This window comes from Solenopsis invicta, chromosome 13 (genome assembly GCF_016802725.1).
Source record: "Solenopsis invicta isolate M01_SB chromosome 13, UNIL_Sinv_3.0, whole genome shotgun sequence".
In the NCBI taxonomy this organism is placed as follows: Eukaryota; Metazoa; Arthropoda; class Insecta; order Hymenoptera; family Formicidae; genus Solenopsis; species Solenopsis invicta.
Window position 1 is genome coordinate 1,749,885 of NC_052676.1, and position 13,421 is coordinate 1,763,305.

Consider the following 13,421-nt stretch of genomic DNA (forward strand, 5'->3'; position numbering starts at 1 on the left):
TCAATTCAGCATGTCCGCTCCATTTTCTGTAATTTTTTTATTTTTTTTATTTTAAATTTCAGTTTCAGAATTTTCAAAAACTTTTCATCATCCTAAAAAATTTCTCGCGAAAACAAAACACCCAAATTAATTTTTAGAGAAAAATTCCCCAACACCTACATCTCCGTTCCTTGCCAACCTTAAACACATAAACTGCCAGTCATTCTGGAGTTGACGGATCTGGAATTGACGGTTCATTTCGTGCAGTAGATATAGGCGGATCGGAGCAGTGAATTTAATGTAATTAAACGACAAGTCAATCAAAATAAAATGGGAGCTGTTCGAGTAATTAACGATGATCGTCATTTCAACGGCGAGTTGACCAATGCTGGCCAAAAACTCGTCGTCGTAGACTTCACAGCGAGTTGGTAAGCGTCTTTTAGGTTATGCCGTTCACTACCTTTATCTCTTGTTTATTCGATTTTATTCCAGAGTTCTGATTTTTTAGCGCGTTGCGACACAAGTTCTTAACTTGATTGTGTATCAATATAAGCGTTCCCTCGAATATGACGAACCATAATTTTTCATCCAAGATTCGACAGAAGCTAGCCGTCAATGTTACAATGCGAATTGTCAAAAGTAAGAATTTAATCTCCGGTTGGTGAGCTTACTGGTTTCAAGTCATTGCGAGCACAAGATCCCCCTTAATACTCTTTCTCTCTTAAGGAAACAAACTTCATAAGATAGAAGAATTCATAAGATAGAACTGTCTATATTTTTCTTGATGTTGATCAAGCATCATTTATTTATCTTTACATCTTTTTTTATTTCTTTTTCCACGTATGATTGACTGCATTTTGATCCAAGCTTTCTTTTTATGAATAAGCTTTTACCAAATGTCAATTATAACTTGGAAAAAATTTTTTGACTGCTCATAACTTTGACATTATAATTGAAGCCAACTGACCAAGTTGTTCACTTTTAAAAGGATAAAAATTAAAATTGATTCTTCCCAAGAAAAAAATAAAGATAAAACATAATTTTACAGGAGTTCTTCAAAAAATTCAGTGGTATTTGGAGTTGCAACTTTATACTTCTTGAAATAATTTCTTTTTGTCTATTTCAAATACAGGTATAAATAGAAAATGTTATAGGACAATAATTGTTACTTGTACGTATCCTAATCTTGTAACAAATATCTCATTTTAGCAACGAGTTGGAGAATGGGAAGTTCTAAGAAAGAGGATAATAAATAAATACATGTCTCGCCTTGTTTGGCTGTGTAGGTGCGGGCCTTGTCAGAGAATCGCTCCGATATTCGAGCAGCTGTCGCTTAAGTATCCCAAGGCGGTGTTCCTGAAGGTGGACGTGGACAAATGCGCGGAAACCGCCTCGACGCAGGACGTCAGCGCGATGCCGACCTTCATCTTCTACCGCAGGCGCACGCGACTCGGCCACTGCCAAGGCGCGGATCCGGTGGGACTGGAATCCAAGATCCAGCAGTTCTATGGCAGCGGGGACGCTGACGATGCGGACGACTCGGTTGCAGACTCCCTGCCCGGCCATGTACGAAACACCGAAAACGCCTATTTCCACATCTTTGGAATGATTTTACTCGCCGCGATTCTGTTTTACTGGAATAAGTACCAATGAATAACTTGACACTAGCCGTCACTAGTTGCCGTTTAACTTTAACCGATTCGTAGGTGAAATTTTCTATGGAAATTAATTCGATTATTTCAGATTGGCTGGCGTTACTTGCAAAATTTCTCTCATAATCATTGCATTTTTTCCAATTACGCGTAAGCGATTATTTTAATATCTGTATCTCCGAAACTTTGTTTGCGCGCCGAAAACTTAACTTATAATTTTTATTGTCAATTATTTAGAAATTCTTCTGATCTTGTCACTGTGACAATTCCATATACAGTTAAATATCCATTTAAGTAGCGCCTTTATTGTAAAATTTATTCTAAAATCGCTTCTCGAACATCATCCTCTTTTAATAGCATATTTGCACAAAACATAAGTGTTATGCATTTGTCTTCCAAAAGTGAAACTTAGCAAGAATTATGGCAAAATGCATAAAAAAAGAATCGCTTTTTGCATTCAATTGATACATAAAATAAATAAAACATAATATGGCATTTCGTTATGGACATTCGGTTACATTGAGCGGTCTAGCTGATATAAATAAATTTTGTTAAGACAGAACATTCTCAAAAATATTTTTTAAGAGACCTGAGTTTATTGCATATATATATATTATTTTTATGAAAAATTTTTCGAGCACCTCTAGTTTTAATAAGAGGAAATTACAATAAAATCGAAAAATTCTACTTAGTGATAATCGAAATGATACTTATTGTTAGTAATATTGAGTCACACTAAAGAAAAAATTTTCTTATGATTGAAAAAGTGGGACTATTGAGCGCGCGCTAAGCGGTTATGCAAATATCAAAGTATAGCATTTATGTAACATGTGATAAATTGAAAAATATTTGAGATATGTTGGCAATATATTTTGATATAATGTTCTAGCGCGCGTGTAAAACTTTTATATATAAAAATTATACAGCATTTAAATAAAAATTACGCCGCTTAAATAAAAATCAAACTTTGGAAAGTAAATTTAAAAAATATCTGAAAATATAAGCTTAGAACTATAAACTTAATAGAGAAATATAAACTTGATAAAAATTAAATAATTAAATTCGATAGAATTAAGTTTTAGTTAATCTCAAAATATATCTGTTATAATTTCGCATTTATGTAACTTGAAGACTTTTTGCTTCTAGTTTAGTGGAATTCTTTTTTTTCAATTTAATTATACAATATTGTTACTGTATATTTGAAAGATATTGTATTGAAAATAATACAACTTTGATACTTGCATGCTTTTGTGATTTAATGACCTTTATCTAAATGATCCCAACTAGTGCAAATAAATCTCTTAATTTAGTAAAAAAATTAATAATCAATGCAATTAGACCTTGTATGAATATAATTAAAAAATATATAATAATCGGGCTTGTGAATCATGCTAGGTGTTTTTCGCAAATGATTAATGACAAAAACATAAAATTTAATACTTGAATAATGAAAAAATTGATTAGAGAGATTAATTCTAATTGTATTTACAATATACGTTTAAATACTAATTTACTAAAATTCATTTTTATTGAAAAATTTACACATTGGATCAAAATAAAACTCGACGGAAAATTTTTAAAATTCTTAGTTGAAGCGATTTTATAAATGTACAAATTATATGTACAATTCAATTTATATTTACAAAAAAAATCAAATTAGACAAGCACAATAAGTACTTAGAAATAGATGAATTATATAAATATATAAATTAGAAATATATAAAGTGATTTTGACATTAAAAAAAGTCTAGTTTTCAATGTATATCGTATATATGAAATTAGGTAAGACTTATTGATAAGCTATAACTTCATTGATAAAATCTTACAATATTAAATAAAATCTACGAATCTCTTATGTTTTTACTCTCTCTGCTTTTTTCCATTACCTTTATTGTATCTTTAAATTTCGTTTTCACGAATCGTAGGGTTTGAACTAAAGTAAAATTATTCCAAATCGCGCTTTACTTTAATTGAAGTCCGTTTCAGTTCTTCCATTTCGTTAACCGAAGAACTTTCGGGGTTTCTTTTTCAGATGGACCTGTCCAGTTTCATAATGAAGCAGCAGTGCGAGTGTTTAAACGAGTCGGATTATCACACTTTCCCTCAGTGTTTGAACTCGGACAGTGGGTATCTTCAGAGTGACGAGGATGAGCAACTGATAATGTCCATCGCATTCTCGCAGCCCGTTAAAGTTCACTCGCTTAAAATCAAGGCACCTACGGAAAATGGACCAAAAAATATCAAACTATTCATCAACCAACCGAGGACGATCGATTTCGAAATGGCAAGCTCCAATACAAGCATTCAAGATCTAACGTAAGTCTTGAATAATGCATCTGCGGGATATACTCAAGACGGTATAGAATATAGAGGGAATATAAGAGAAAAATAATAAATTATTATAACATTTTTTGCAAAATTTTCGAAATATGTTGAATATTCTTTTAATCGCGTAAATTACTAAAAATAAAAATATTTTTGATTATTTTTAAATATTTCTGGAAAATGCTTCCTTCACAGGGCAGTTAAAATTTTTAATATTTATTTTTTTAACATTATTTTTAATGTAATAATTAAATAAAATTAAAACAGAATTTTTCTTACGTAAATATTTGTAAAAGCGATGAAAAATTAATATGCATAACTTTGATGCAGATTATCGACCAAGGATCTCGAGGAAGGAAATCCGGTACCACTACGTTACGTCAAGTTCCAAAATGTGCAGAATCTTCAAATCTTTGTGATAGACAATCAGAGTGGTTCGGAAACAACGAGAATCGATCATTTAGTTATAATCGGCTCACCAATCTCAACTACCAATATGGGAGAATTTAAGAGAGTATCCGGCAAGAAGGGAGAAAGCCATTGAACGACTTTTCTGTAACAATAATGTATCAGGATAGCATGAGGAATTTCGATTTGCCTATTAACATTCCCCTCCATTGTTTTTTTCGCAAAGAAAAAAGGAAAAAGAAAAAATAATGTAACGGGATTTACAATAATAAAAACTGATTTGAATACCATACAATTTTGCTCGTAATAATTTATTATCAATTCACGAAATTATTAATTTATCTTAAGTAAAATCTATTAATTTACGAGAATATTCTCACAGTTCGTGTATATGCTTAACGTACAAAAGACGAATCTTTCGTGATTCTGGCTACAATCAATTTCATTTCTAAACGCTTTTCTGCAAATATATTTTACTCTCTTTGACAAAATAATTCATGTGACAATGCGTCAATTAATTTTACATCATTCTTGCATTTTCCTCCAGTTTGATTCGTATTGATAAAAACAAAATTACACATTCTCGCTGATAATATAGAATAAAATAATTAAAAGAAAGCTTGTGATTTAACTTTGCTGGTAAATTGTTTGAACACATACAGCCTTTCTTTAATTTTTTGTTACCTTTTTATACATGTATGTCTTCTTTAATCCAATTATTAATCTTTTTCAAAGCACAATTCACATCTTCTTTTATGCGGATTTCCATTTTTCAGAGTTACAATAACGTCGCTTACAAGGTCCTTAAAATATGAACTCTTTATCATTACACAAAAATTTTAAAGTGCTCTTTATTGAGATGCTTTGTGAATTCGCCAAATACCGCCGCATCGGCAAGCTCTCATCCATCGTTGATCCCAAGCTCTAATCGCAGCTGTCCTCGTCATGTTCTGTACTTGCGCTTTACCGCCGCATCTAAAGGTATAACGAAATATATATAAAAATAATGTTGGACCATTTAATTAATATTACTAATCTTACATATTTTATTATATTATTATGTATCTTATTAGTATATATTTTTAGTTAATCAATCTATGAGTCAGCACCTTGTGCATTGCTTCACCAGAAGCGGTTGTTTTCCCAAATACAAGTGTCGTATCGTGTCTACAATCTGTCCGCTGTGCATACAACCTTCGACGGAATTCATTTCAGGCATAAACACCAACTGTTCGGGTTCGACTCCATATTCCAACTACAATCACAAATTATAATAAAACAGTAATAAATATGAATAATTGATATGCATTATATAATTATATATAATTATTAAAAGAAAAGTTTTCGATATTTTTTAAAGTAATATTTCAAAGATTTTTTTTCATTTTGCATGAATATGGTCGCAAGCTTTACAATTTTTACCTGCAACGGAAGATTCTGATAAAACAAAATTGGAGAGACTACGGCAGTAATGCTGTTGCCTTGATGCAATTGTGGAATCATGATTTGATTCGGCAGCAAGCAGCATTCATCTGAAAAGAATGCCTCACTTCAAAATTTTCGGCAACAAAAATTTAATGAAATACTGCATCGAAAGCTCCAAATTCGTAAAATGTCCTATTTTATGCGTGTGATAATCTACATGAATAATTATAAGTAATAATAATCGTAACTTTTGTAGAAGAGAATGAGGTAGAAAGTAGATTTAACATATCCAACACTTTTATCATTTCCAGTATCCTTTATTTACACAGCAATTTCTTGAACAGAGTTTCAATCTCCTTTTTCACTCAGATATACTTCTCATGCTCTCCAATTAATCGACTATGATAATTTAATTAACGTTAATTTTTATCTCGCATATTTGCTTCATTCGATTGTAATATTAATATCGGTTTCTCCACGGTTAATCCTGTCTCCTCGTCCACGTTAGAATCAATCTGAAGGAAAACCTCTGTTTTCTCAATGGTTGGACTCTCCACATCGGCTATGAAGTAACTTGATTCGCGCTTTGATTTTGATTTATTATCCTTCTCATCTTGCGTATCTTCTGTATCTTTCATGTTCTTTCGACGCTCCACATCCTTTTCATCCCTTTCACCTTCCGTGATTTCCGCATTATCGTTCGCAATCGCTTCACTCAAAAAGAAATGCGTTCTCGTCATGATATCGTTCTCAGTCGTTTCATTCGGGAAAAAATGCGTCCTTCTCTTCATATCGTTCTCAGTTGCTTCTCTCGGGAAGAAATGCGACCTCGTCTTCAGTGACCTCGCGCTCTCAACTCTATCCGCTTCGCGGATCAAATCAATAAAGAATAATTCTCTTGGTGACATAGGCGACTTCGGGGATTTCACCACCATCTCCTCCTCCGAGGGTGATACAGACACCAACTTCAGATAATTTTGCAAGGGACTCTTCTCGGCATAATCACTAATGATGTTTAAGCGAGTCTTCTCATCTTCCTCGACACGCACCACTCCAGCGGTGTCCTCGATGTTTTCACCAGATATTTGTTTATGTATCACCAAAGGCGGTAGATCCCTCCTGAGATATTCTTGATCGCTCTTCTTCGATTCTGAATCATGAAGATCATTCCGCTTCTTCAATTCGAGAAATTCTGCATCTTTAGGTGATATCTGCTGAGTGTTCAGGGGTCTCCTCTCCTTACCCGAGCCGTACTTCGAGATTGCATTAATTTCGTAGCTTTGTTTAGCTAAGAAACGTCTCCAAAGAATTATCAGTACGCACATGATCATGACCCAGATTAAAAATGCGACTGTCCAGAAGATAGAAAACCAAGGCCAACTCTTCAATAGCAGGCCCATGGTCCAAATTAGGGGACAAAGGACAAACCAGTAGATCAAGAACACGCTGAAGGTAATCCAAGGAAGTAACAACTCCCATCTCTTGGATTGCTTGCGGGTCACGCAATCTTTTCCGAACGGTTTGTTCTCTTTCAAGGCAAGGGAGTCTTTGTGCTTGATCGCAAGTTTGGTGGTCATTCTTCGTGGATTCCGTTGATTCCACTTGTTTTTTCTTTTATGTGTAAACTGTGTACTCTTCTTGAATCGTATTCGTATTATGCTCAGAGAAAAATATAATAATTGTCGCACACAAATTTGTAATAATACACCTTGCTTCTCCCGATCAACGCAACTGTATTATTAAGCAATTGCGTTACAGCACAATGTGTTATATAGAATACGAACCGTTTATTACTCTTAATAAAATACATTCATAATTATTCTATCAGAGTGATTCAGGATGTGGTACTTTTATCAGACTTCCCCCATAAGTAACCACAAGTGGTAATCAAATAGGAAATGTACACCAATGTGTGATAAGAATTAAATTTATATTGAATCTGTCTTCTAGATCGTAAGATTTCTAAATTAATAGCATTTTTTACATAAACGTTTTAAAAATCAAAGCAAAGAAAAAATAATAAATAAAAATAGTAAATAAATAAATATAGTGCAACCAAATAAATTGTTTGTTAACTTGTTACATAATCACGAAAAATTGTACCAAACATCAATCTTATCTTTTTCACACACTAATCTCCACAGGATTAAATTACTAAAATTTCATGTTGTAACAGATAAAAATCATATTATATTCAGTTGTAATGAAATTCAACAAAATTTCAAGAATTTCACAAATTTCAAGAAATTAATATACGTACCAATCAAGCCGTCGTCCACTTGTTGCTGCGTATCTCCGTTAGGCTGCACTAGTTTTGACAACAAGCAAAATAGTAAGGCCAAAACATCCAGACTCTCCGCGCTACGAAGAAATACTGGAAGACAAGATGGTCGAAGTAATCCCCAGATGCGTATGATAACCAACAGCTCGCGAACAGTATTCAAGGCCTTGTGATCCTTAAGAAGCTCATACTGTAAAGCAAAGAAAAAATAATTAATAAAAAACTGATATGATAGTTTATATTATTTCTTAAAATTTTATGTTTTTAAAATATGTATTTTTAATAGAAAACTAAAAAACTTTATATTATATGAAAATGAAGACTAATATCAATTTAATAATATATATGAAGATGTTTGCAAAACAACAAAAAATTTTTATATTTCTTATTCATAAAAATTTCTCCTAGAAGAAATAAACATTAAACGTTAAAAAAAATTTAAAGCTTTTTTTCTAATTTTCAGAAAGATAGATTCATACTAGAAGTACCTACCCCACCAGCCTTTACTTGCATCCTCTGCTCGGGTAATCTGGCTAGTAGGTTTAAAGCTAAGTCAGCAACCCATTGAATAAGTTGCTGCAGTGATTGTAATGTGCTTGGTTCTACCGTAAACTCTTTAGGATCGAGATGCAGCAATACCTGATAATAACATCAAATAAATTATTAATAATTAATTTTAGCTAATTATTAAAGTTTTGATTTATTTATTTATAACTTTTTATACAGAATAAGAATAAGGACGTTATTGTTATTACTGCGCAATTATGTCCATGCATATCTATAATGTCTCTAGTTACTTTCGTTCTACATATTGAATGATAAATGTGAAATTATAGAAATGCAAGTAAAAATTGCAGTTTCTGAAGGTTTAGTTAGTTGAGAATGTTCGATTATAATACCTTGTCAACATCAGTAACGACGTCAGTTATCACCGTGGCTAAACTCTCCGCTGGACCTTTGTCGTAGGATATTAGATCTGATGGTCTCAGTAAAGATTTAAAGGCGGTAGCTACCGAATGTATCATCAATAACGATGATAAATCCGCTGCCTTGTTTTGTCCGGTCACAAGCATCCTGAAAATATTGATTGTAAGCATTTAATCTTTCAAAATATTTGTAATTTAAATATAATCTTCTTTCTTCACTTCAAAAAAGATCTTCAGAGGTAATTCTTAAGTGCTGTGACGACTCTCCCCTCCTCCATTAACAATTTATTTTAAAAAGAAAAAGAACATTAAAGATACGTTTTATTTTCAAAATAATTTAGAAGCAAATTTGAACATATCTCTTTGCTTATTCACTTGTGTTCAATTACACACCTATATAAGGACGTCTTGATGCATAAAAATTGAATATAATGATATTGCTGAGTAGATTGTAATTGCCTGTTGAAGGAGGCATCCAATCGCTCGCACAGTGCTTCGATCATGGACGATCTCAGACATAAAAGTATATCCAACCAATCCAATCCCGTCACCAAACAATACTCCAGTAATGTACAGGCATAGCTCAGTGACATCGATGTTCCTGTGAAATTACATAAGTCGTTTTAATTATATTTCTTTCAGAAATATTCCCATACATGAATCTAGCTTACTAGAAGTACATATTTCAAAAAGTGATTAAACGCGCAACGCAAATTTAAAAATATGATATATTGTCATTAATTTTTTAAATAAAAGCTCGTCAGTTATGAAAGAATGTACGCATACAACATTTATTGTTAATTAACTTTGCATTATAAAAAAAAGAACAAAGAAACAAATAAAAAGAGATAGAATTTAACTTTTAAAGGTTTCCCCAAATTTCTAAAATCCCACGAAAATCCATAATCTTCAAAAAATAAATTCTTGGAAAAATCAAGGTTTCTTCTGGTTTTTCTAAGTAATAAATAAAAAAAACTCACCTGTGGTGCCGTCCGGCAACAATTTATAGAGATACAGATTGCCGTGAGTGTCGCACGCAAGAAGCACACATCCCAGCCACGAGAGATCCATATGAGCGATAGATACAGAGCTCTTGAAGTACTTATTACTTGGTTCATCCGGACGCCAGCTTGTATTTAAGGATGAGAACGCCACCTCCTTCAGACAGTCTAAACGATTCAAGCAGTGCACAGACGAGTCCGCCAATGCTATTATCACGTAACTCGGAGGTGGTAAAGTTGTTACTATGGACAGTTTTGTTGTCGCTATCGCCGTAACCGGCGACTGACAGCGATACTGCGATTGATACTGCCAAACCTGCGTGCCAAAAGTAAAGCAGTCACAAATCTCCGTTAATCCTGGAACACTACTCATATTTTGTTTTTATTTAAATATCTACTATTTAAATAGTCAAAAGTATCTTGCTTTCTTTTGCTGCTTCATTATGCTCTCTAAATCTTATGCATGCATTTACTCGTAAAGATTGAAAACTGACTAATCAAATACTTACAACCGTCTTGAAAGGTTCTAGAGTCTTTGGTTGGAATAATTTATGAACTGGTTGCGACTTCTCTCTCAATTCCCAAACCTCGACAAATCCGCCGCTCTCGCTGTTTGCCGCGATGACCAGAGAATCGGCATCTTCTCTGACCACAAACTTTAAATGTGTCACTGTACCTGTAAAAATAAGATAAAGAATTGTAGTAAAGCAATTAACTATTTAAAGAGTGTCACATCTAACTAATTAATCTTACATGAATTGTCTTTAGGCGCCCCATCCTGTAGAAAAAAGCTGGGTAAAGCTTGCGAGGTGATAGTGCACTTGTCGTCATTCTTACGCACCAATACTCTAAAACATCTTATGGGCAGACAGATGCTACCACTGCTAACCGCGACGAGAAAATGGCCATCTGAAATTAAGCAACATTCTCATTATTATATTTTCCGTTTTTGCAAATGCATTTTGTAACGAGACAAAAAGTACTTTTTCCATAGCACAAATCGACCGCGGTTATCCTGTGTCTCGTATTGCCAAGACTTTCTGTCGAGAAACAAATTGGATTTTGATGATCTTTCGTGATCATGATTGCGCCAACCATGCCCGTCGTCGACACTACTAGCACGCCTTCGGCGGCTCTTCCGCCGAATTGCCTCACAGAAGGCGCGAACAGTAAGTGATTAAATTTTTCACTATAGTGGATGCTATCTTTCTTTTCCGTCACTAGTCCTGTCTGCAAAATTAGTAATACAAAAAGAGATTAAAAAAAAAGGATAAAACTGTAAGAGTAATGTGTCTATTTACGACAATTTCTATTCTGGTATTTAATATTAATAGAAAATCTTTTTTCTTAATTTGTTCGTCTGGATACCTTTTTGCCATTATGAAACCAAGCTGCGCCTAATATGTGCTCGCCAGGAAAGTACGTGGAACCTATTAATACCCAATCATTTAAAATATGGTCCTTGAACATCCATAATTGTACATTTCCAGCTGTATCTGCCATCACCAACTTGTCACCAGGTAGATCCCATTCTAATGCAGTTATGTTGTGCTTATTTGAGAGCACTCTAGAGACACACAGAAATATGATTTACAGTTTTATCTCAGCTTATTGGCTATTTCAAAAATTTTGAAAATTTCAAAAGCATTATAAAACTTCTATACAATAAAGTGATTTGTATATTGTGTATTTTTTTAAATTAAGAGCATTGTAATTAATTATAACATTTATATAGAATTTTTTTTAATAGACAAACACATAAATACTTTCTAAAGATGTTAAAGAATTAAGGAATTTTTTATTAAAGAATTTTTTTATACTTGCAAAAGCAATAAAAATTAACTCAGAAATTAATTTAAAACATCAAAATATTGTTTGTCAATTCAACTTGTAATATTACATATTCCAGCTTCAGTTTGCATAAAATGGAAATTGTAAAAAATCACACAAAAAATATTATTAGACATTAAGATCCCGAAAAAAAGGCTTTCTTCACAATTGTATTATTTATATTATTATTCTATAATTTCATTTATTATTTTAACTCAGAAATATCATGACCTGATTGTGTATAGAGAAGGTACATTGAAGAACATTTGTACAGTAAGTTAAGCCTTGTGTCCACAATGTTAAAAATTCCTCCAAAATCTTGGACAGAAAAAAAATTGAGAAATTACATTTAAATAATTTAAATTTTCCTTTAAATCACATAATGTTATAAGCACAAAACTTTAAATGATAAAGGATACAGTGTATAACATCTTTCAAAAGATAGAAATCTTAACTGAAAAGATTTACTCAAGACACTTACTTGTGAGCATGCCACGGCATATTCAAATCTGCCACATAGACGTGGCAACCCCATGTCTTGCCACTGCTATCATCTAATTCTGTCATTGTAGTAAATGCCACTATATTTCGACTGGATAAGGAACATAACGATTGTCCATTGTATAAACTAAAAGAAAATCATTAATTAACATCCATTTTACAAAACTGTAAATCAGAACAAACATTGGACTTCTTGTGAGAACGACACTCTTAAGTAACAGATTGCATGTTTGAACCCATATATCCCATATACAATAGACTTTTATAATCTTTAACGAGAGTCACAAAAGAACTGTTTAGATCTAGGGACTAATAATTTTGTTCACATTACTATCTGTTAGAATATATTTTATTTAAAGTATTAAATATCGCATAAGAGAAATATTTTACTTATATGTTAAGGAAATGTACCATTCTTGATTGGAGAAAAATTTGGAGGAACTCCTTCTGTTAACAGTATAAAGCAGGTCCATCTTCTTTTCTCTTCAGTATTAATTTTTGGAGAAATAATGTGCTTTGCTTAATCTCTTCCAAATTAATTTATGAATGATAATAAATAAATGATAAATTAATTTAAAAATTTCTCTTTATTTAGGAGCATTATTCCTTGCAAGACTCTTACAGCTTGTAGGTATGACCACATTCCATTCTAAGAGAAAATTATTGTGAAATTCTTTTCTGTTGAATATTCTTGCCAAAGACGTAGTGAATTTAACAGACACTTAACTCTGCACTACTTGATTATATATGGACAATCAGTTGCTATTGCGGAGCTTTCTTCTTAAAATTCCTCTTTTACAGAACTTTCTTTGTAATATTATTGGTAATTATCCAGATTACCTCCACTACCTCCAATTTTAACAAAATTAAGATCATTCGACGCGTTTTCGTACAAAATAAACGGATCTGGCAGAAAAAAAATGTTACTCTGCCCCACGAACCGAGATGTCAAGCAGATATAAAGCAATATAAAGTTGTAAAGCTGACAACTATTGAGGTTAGAAAATCTGTCATTGTCTTATCGTAATGTAAGGAACTGATCATGCGCTGTGACCATATGCGATATGCGTATGAAAAAAGTGCACTGAATGGA

General features: G+C 32.7%; 3 protein-coding genes across 3 annotated transcripts; 1 reads left to right on the forward strand and 2 right to left on the reverse strand.

Moving 5' to 3' along the window:
• The first annotated feature begins 176 nt into the window (after window positions 1-176).
• Window positions 177-4,659, forward strand: LOC105208135 (thioredoxin-like protein 1). Its single transcript, XM_011177904.2, has 4 exons — window positions 177-407; window positions 1,266-1,545; window positions 3,664-3,947; window positions 4,287-4,659. The coding sequence occupies exons 1-4, from the start codon at window positions 310-312 to the stop codon at window positions 4,498-4,500; spliced, it is 876 nt and encodes a 291-aa protein (XP_011176206.1). The 5' UTR covers window positions 177-309; the 3' UTR covers window positions 4,501-4,659.
• LOC105208134 (mediator of RNA polymerase II transcription subunit 16) lies at window positions 4,660-13,313 on the reverse strand. Its single transcript, XM_011177902.3, has 14 exons — window positions 12,740-13,313; window positions 12,309-12,455; window positions 11,366-11,564; window positions 10,981-11,227; window positions 10,751-10,906; window positions 10,507-10,673; window positions 9,977-10,313; window positions 9,390-9,597; window positions 8,970-9,144; window positions 8,563-8,709; window positions 8,050-8,260; window positions 5,787-5,896; window positions 5,474-5,619; window positions 4,660-5,339 (listed from the first exon to the last, which is right to left on the reverse strand). Exons 1-14 carry the CDS (start codon window positions 12,799-12,801, stop codon window positions 5,216-5,218), a joined length of 2,436 nt encoding a protein of 811 aa, XP_011176204.1. The 5' UTR covers window positions 12,802-13,313; the 3' UTR covers window positions 4,660-5,215.
• LOC105208133 lies at window positions 6,086-8,027 on the reverse strand. Its single transcript, XM_011177901.3, has one exon. It carries the CDS (start codon window positions 7,364-7,366, stop codon window positions 6,209-6,211), a length of 1,158 nt encoding a protein of 385 aa, XP_011176203.1. The 5' UTR covers window positions 7,367-8,027; the 3' UTR covers window positions 6,086-6,208.
• Window positions 13,314-13,421: the final 108 nt, after the last annotated feature.

Coding starts and splice junctions, on each gene's coding strand:
- LOC105208135 (XM_011177904.2), top strand. CDS start 310: ATGGGAGCTGTTCGAGTAATTAACGATGATCGTCATTTCAACGGCGAG. Junction 408..1,265: donor GTAGACTTCACAGCGAGTTG/GTAAGCGTCTTT, acceptor TTGGCTGTGTAG/GTGCGGGCCTTGTCAGAGAA. Junction 3,948..4,286: donor ACAAGCATTCAAGATCTAAC/GTAAGTCTTGAA, acceptor ACTTTGATGCAG/ATTATCGACCAAGGATCTCG.
- LOC105208133 (XM_011177901.3), bottom strand. CDS start 7,366: ATGACCACCAAACTTGCGATCAAGCACAAAGACTCCCTTGCCTTGAAA.
- LOC105208134 (XM_011177902.3), bottom strand. CDS start 12,801: ATGGACCTGCTTTATACTGTTAACAGAAGGAGTTCCTCCAAATTTTTC. Junction 11,565..12,308: donor ATGCCGTGGCATGCTCACAA/GTAAGTGTCTTG, acceptor GTGTGTCTCTAG/AGTGCTCTCAAATAAGCACA. Junction 11,228..11,365: donor GGTTTCATAATGGCAAAAAG/GTATCCAGACGA, acceptor CTAATTTTGCAG/ACAGGACTAGTGACGGAAAA.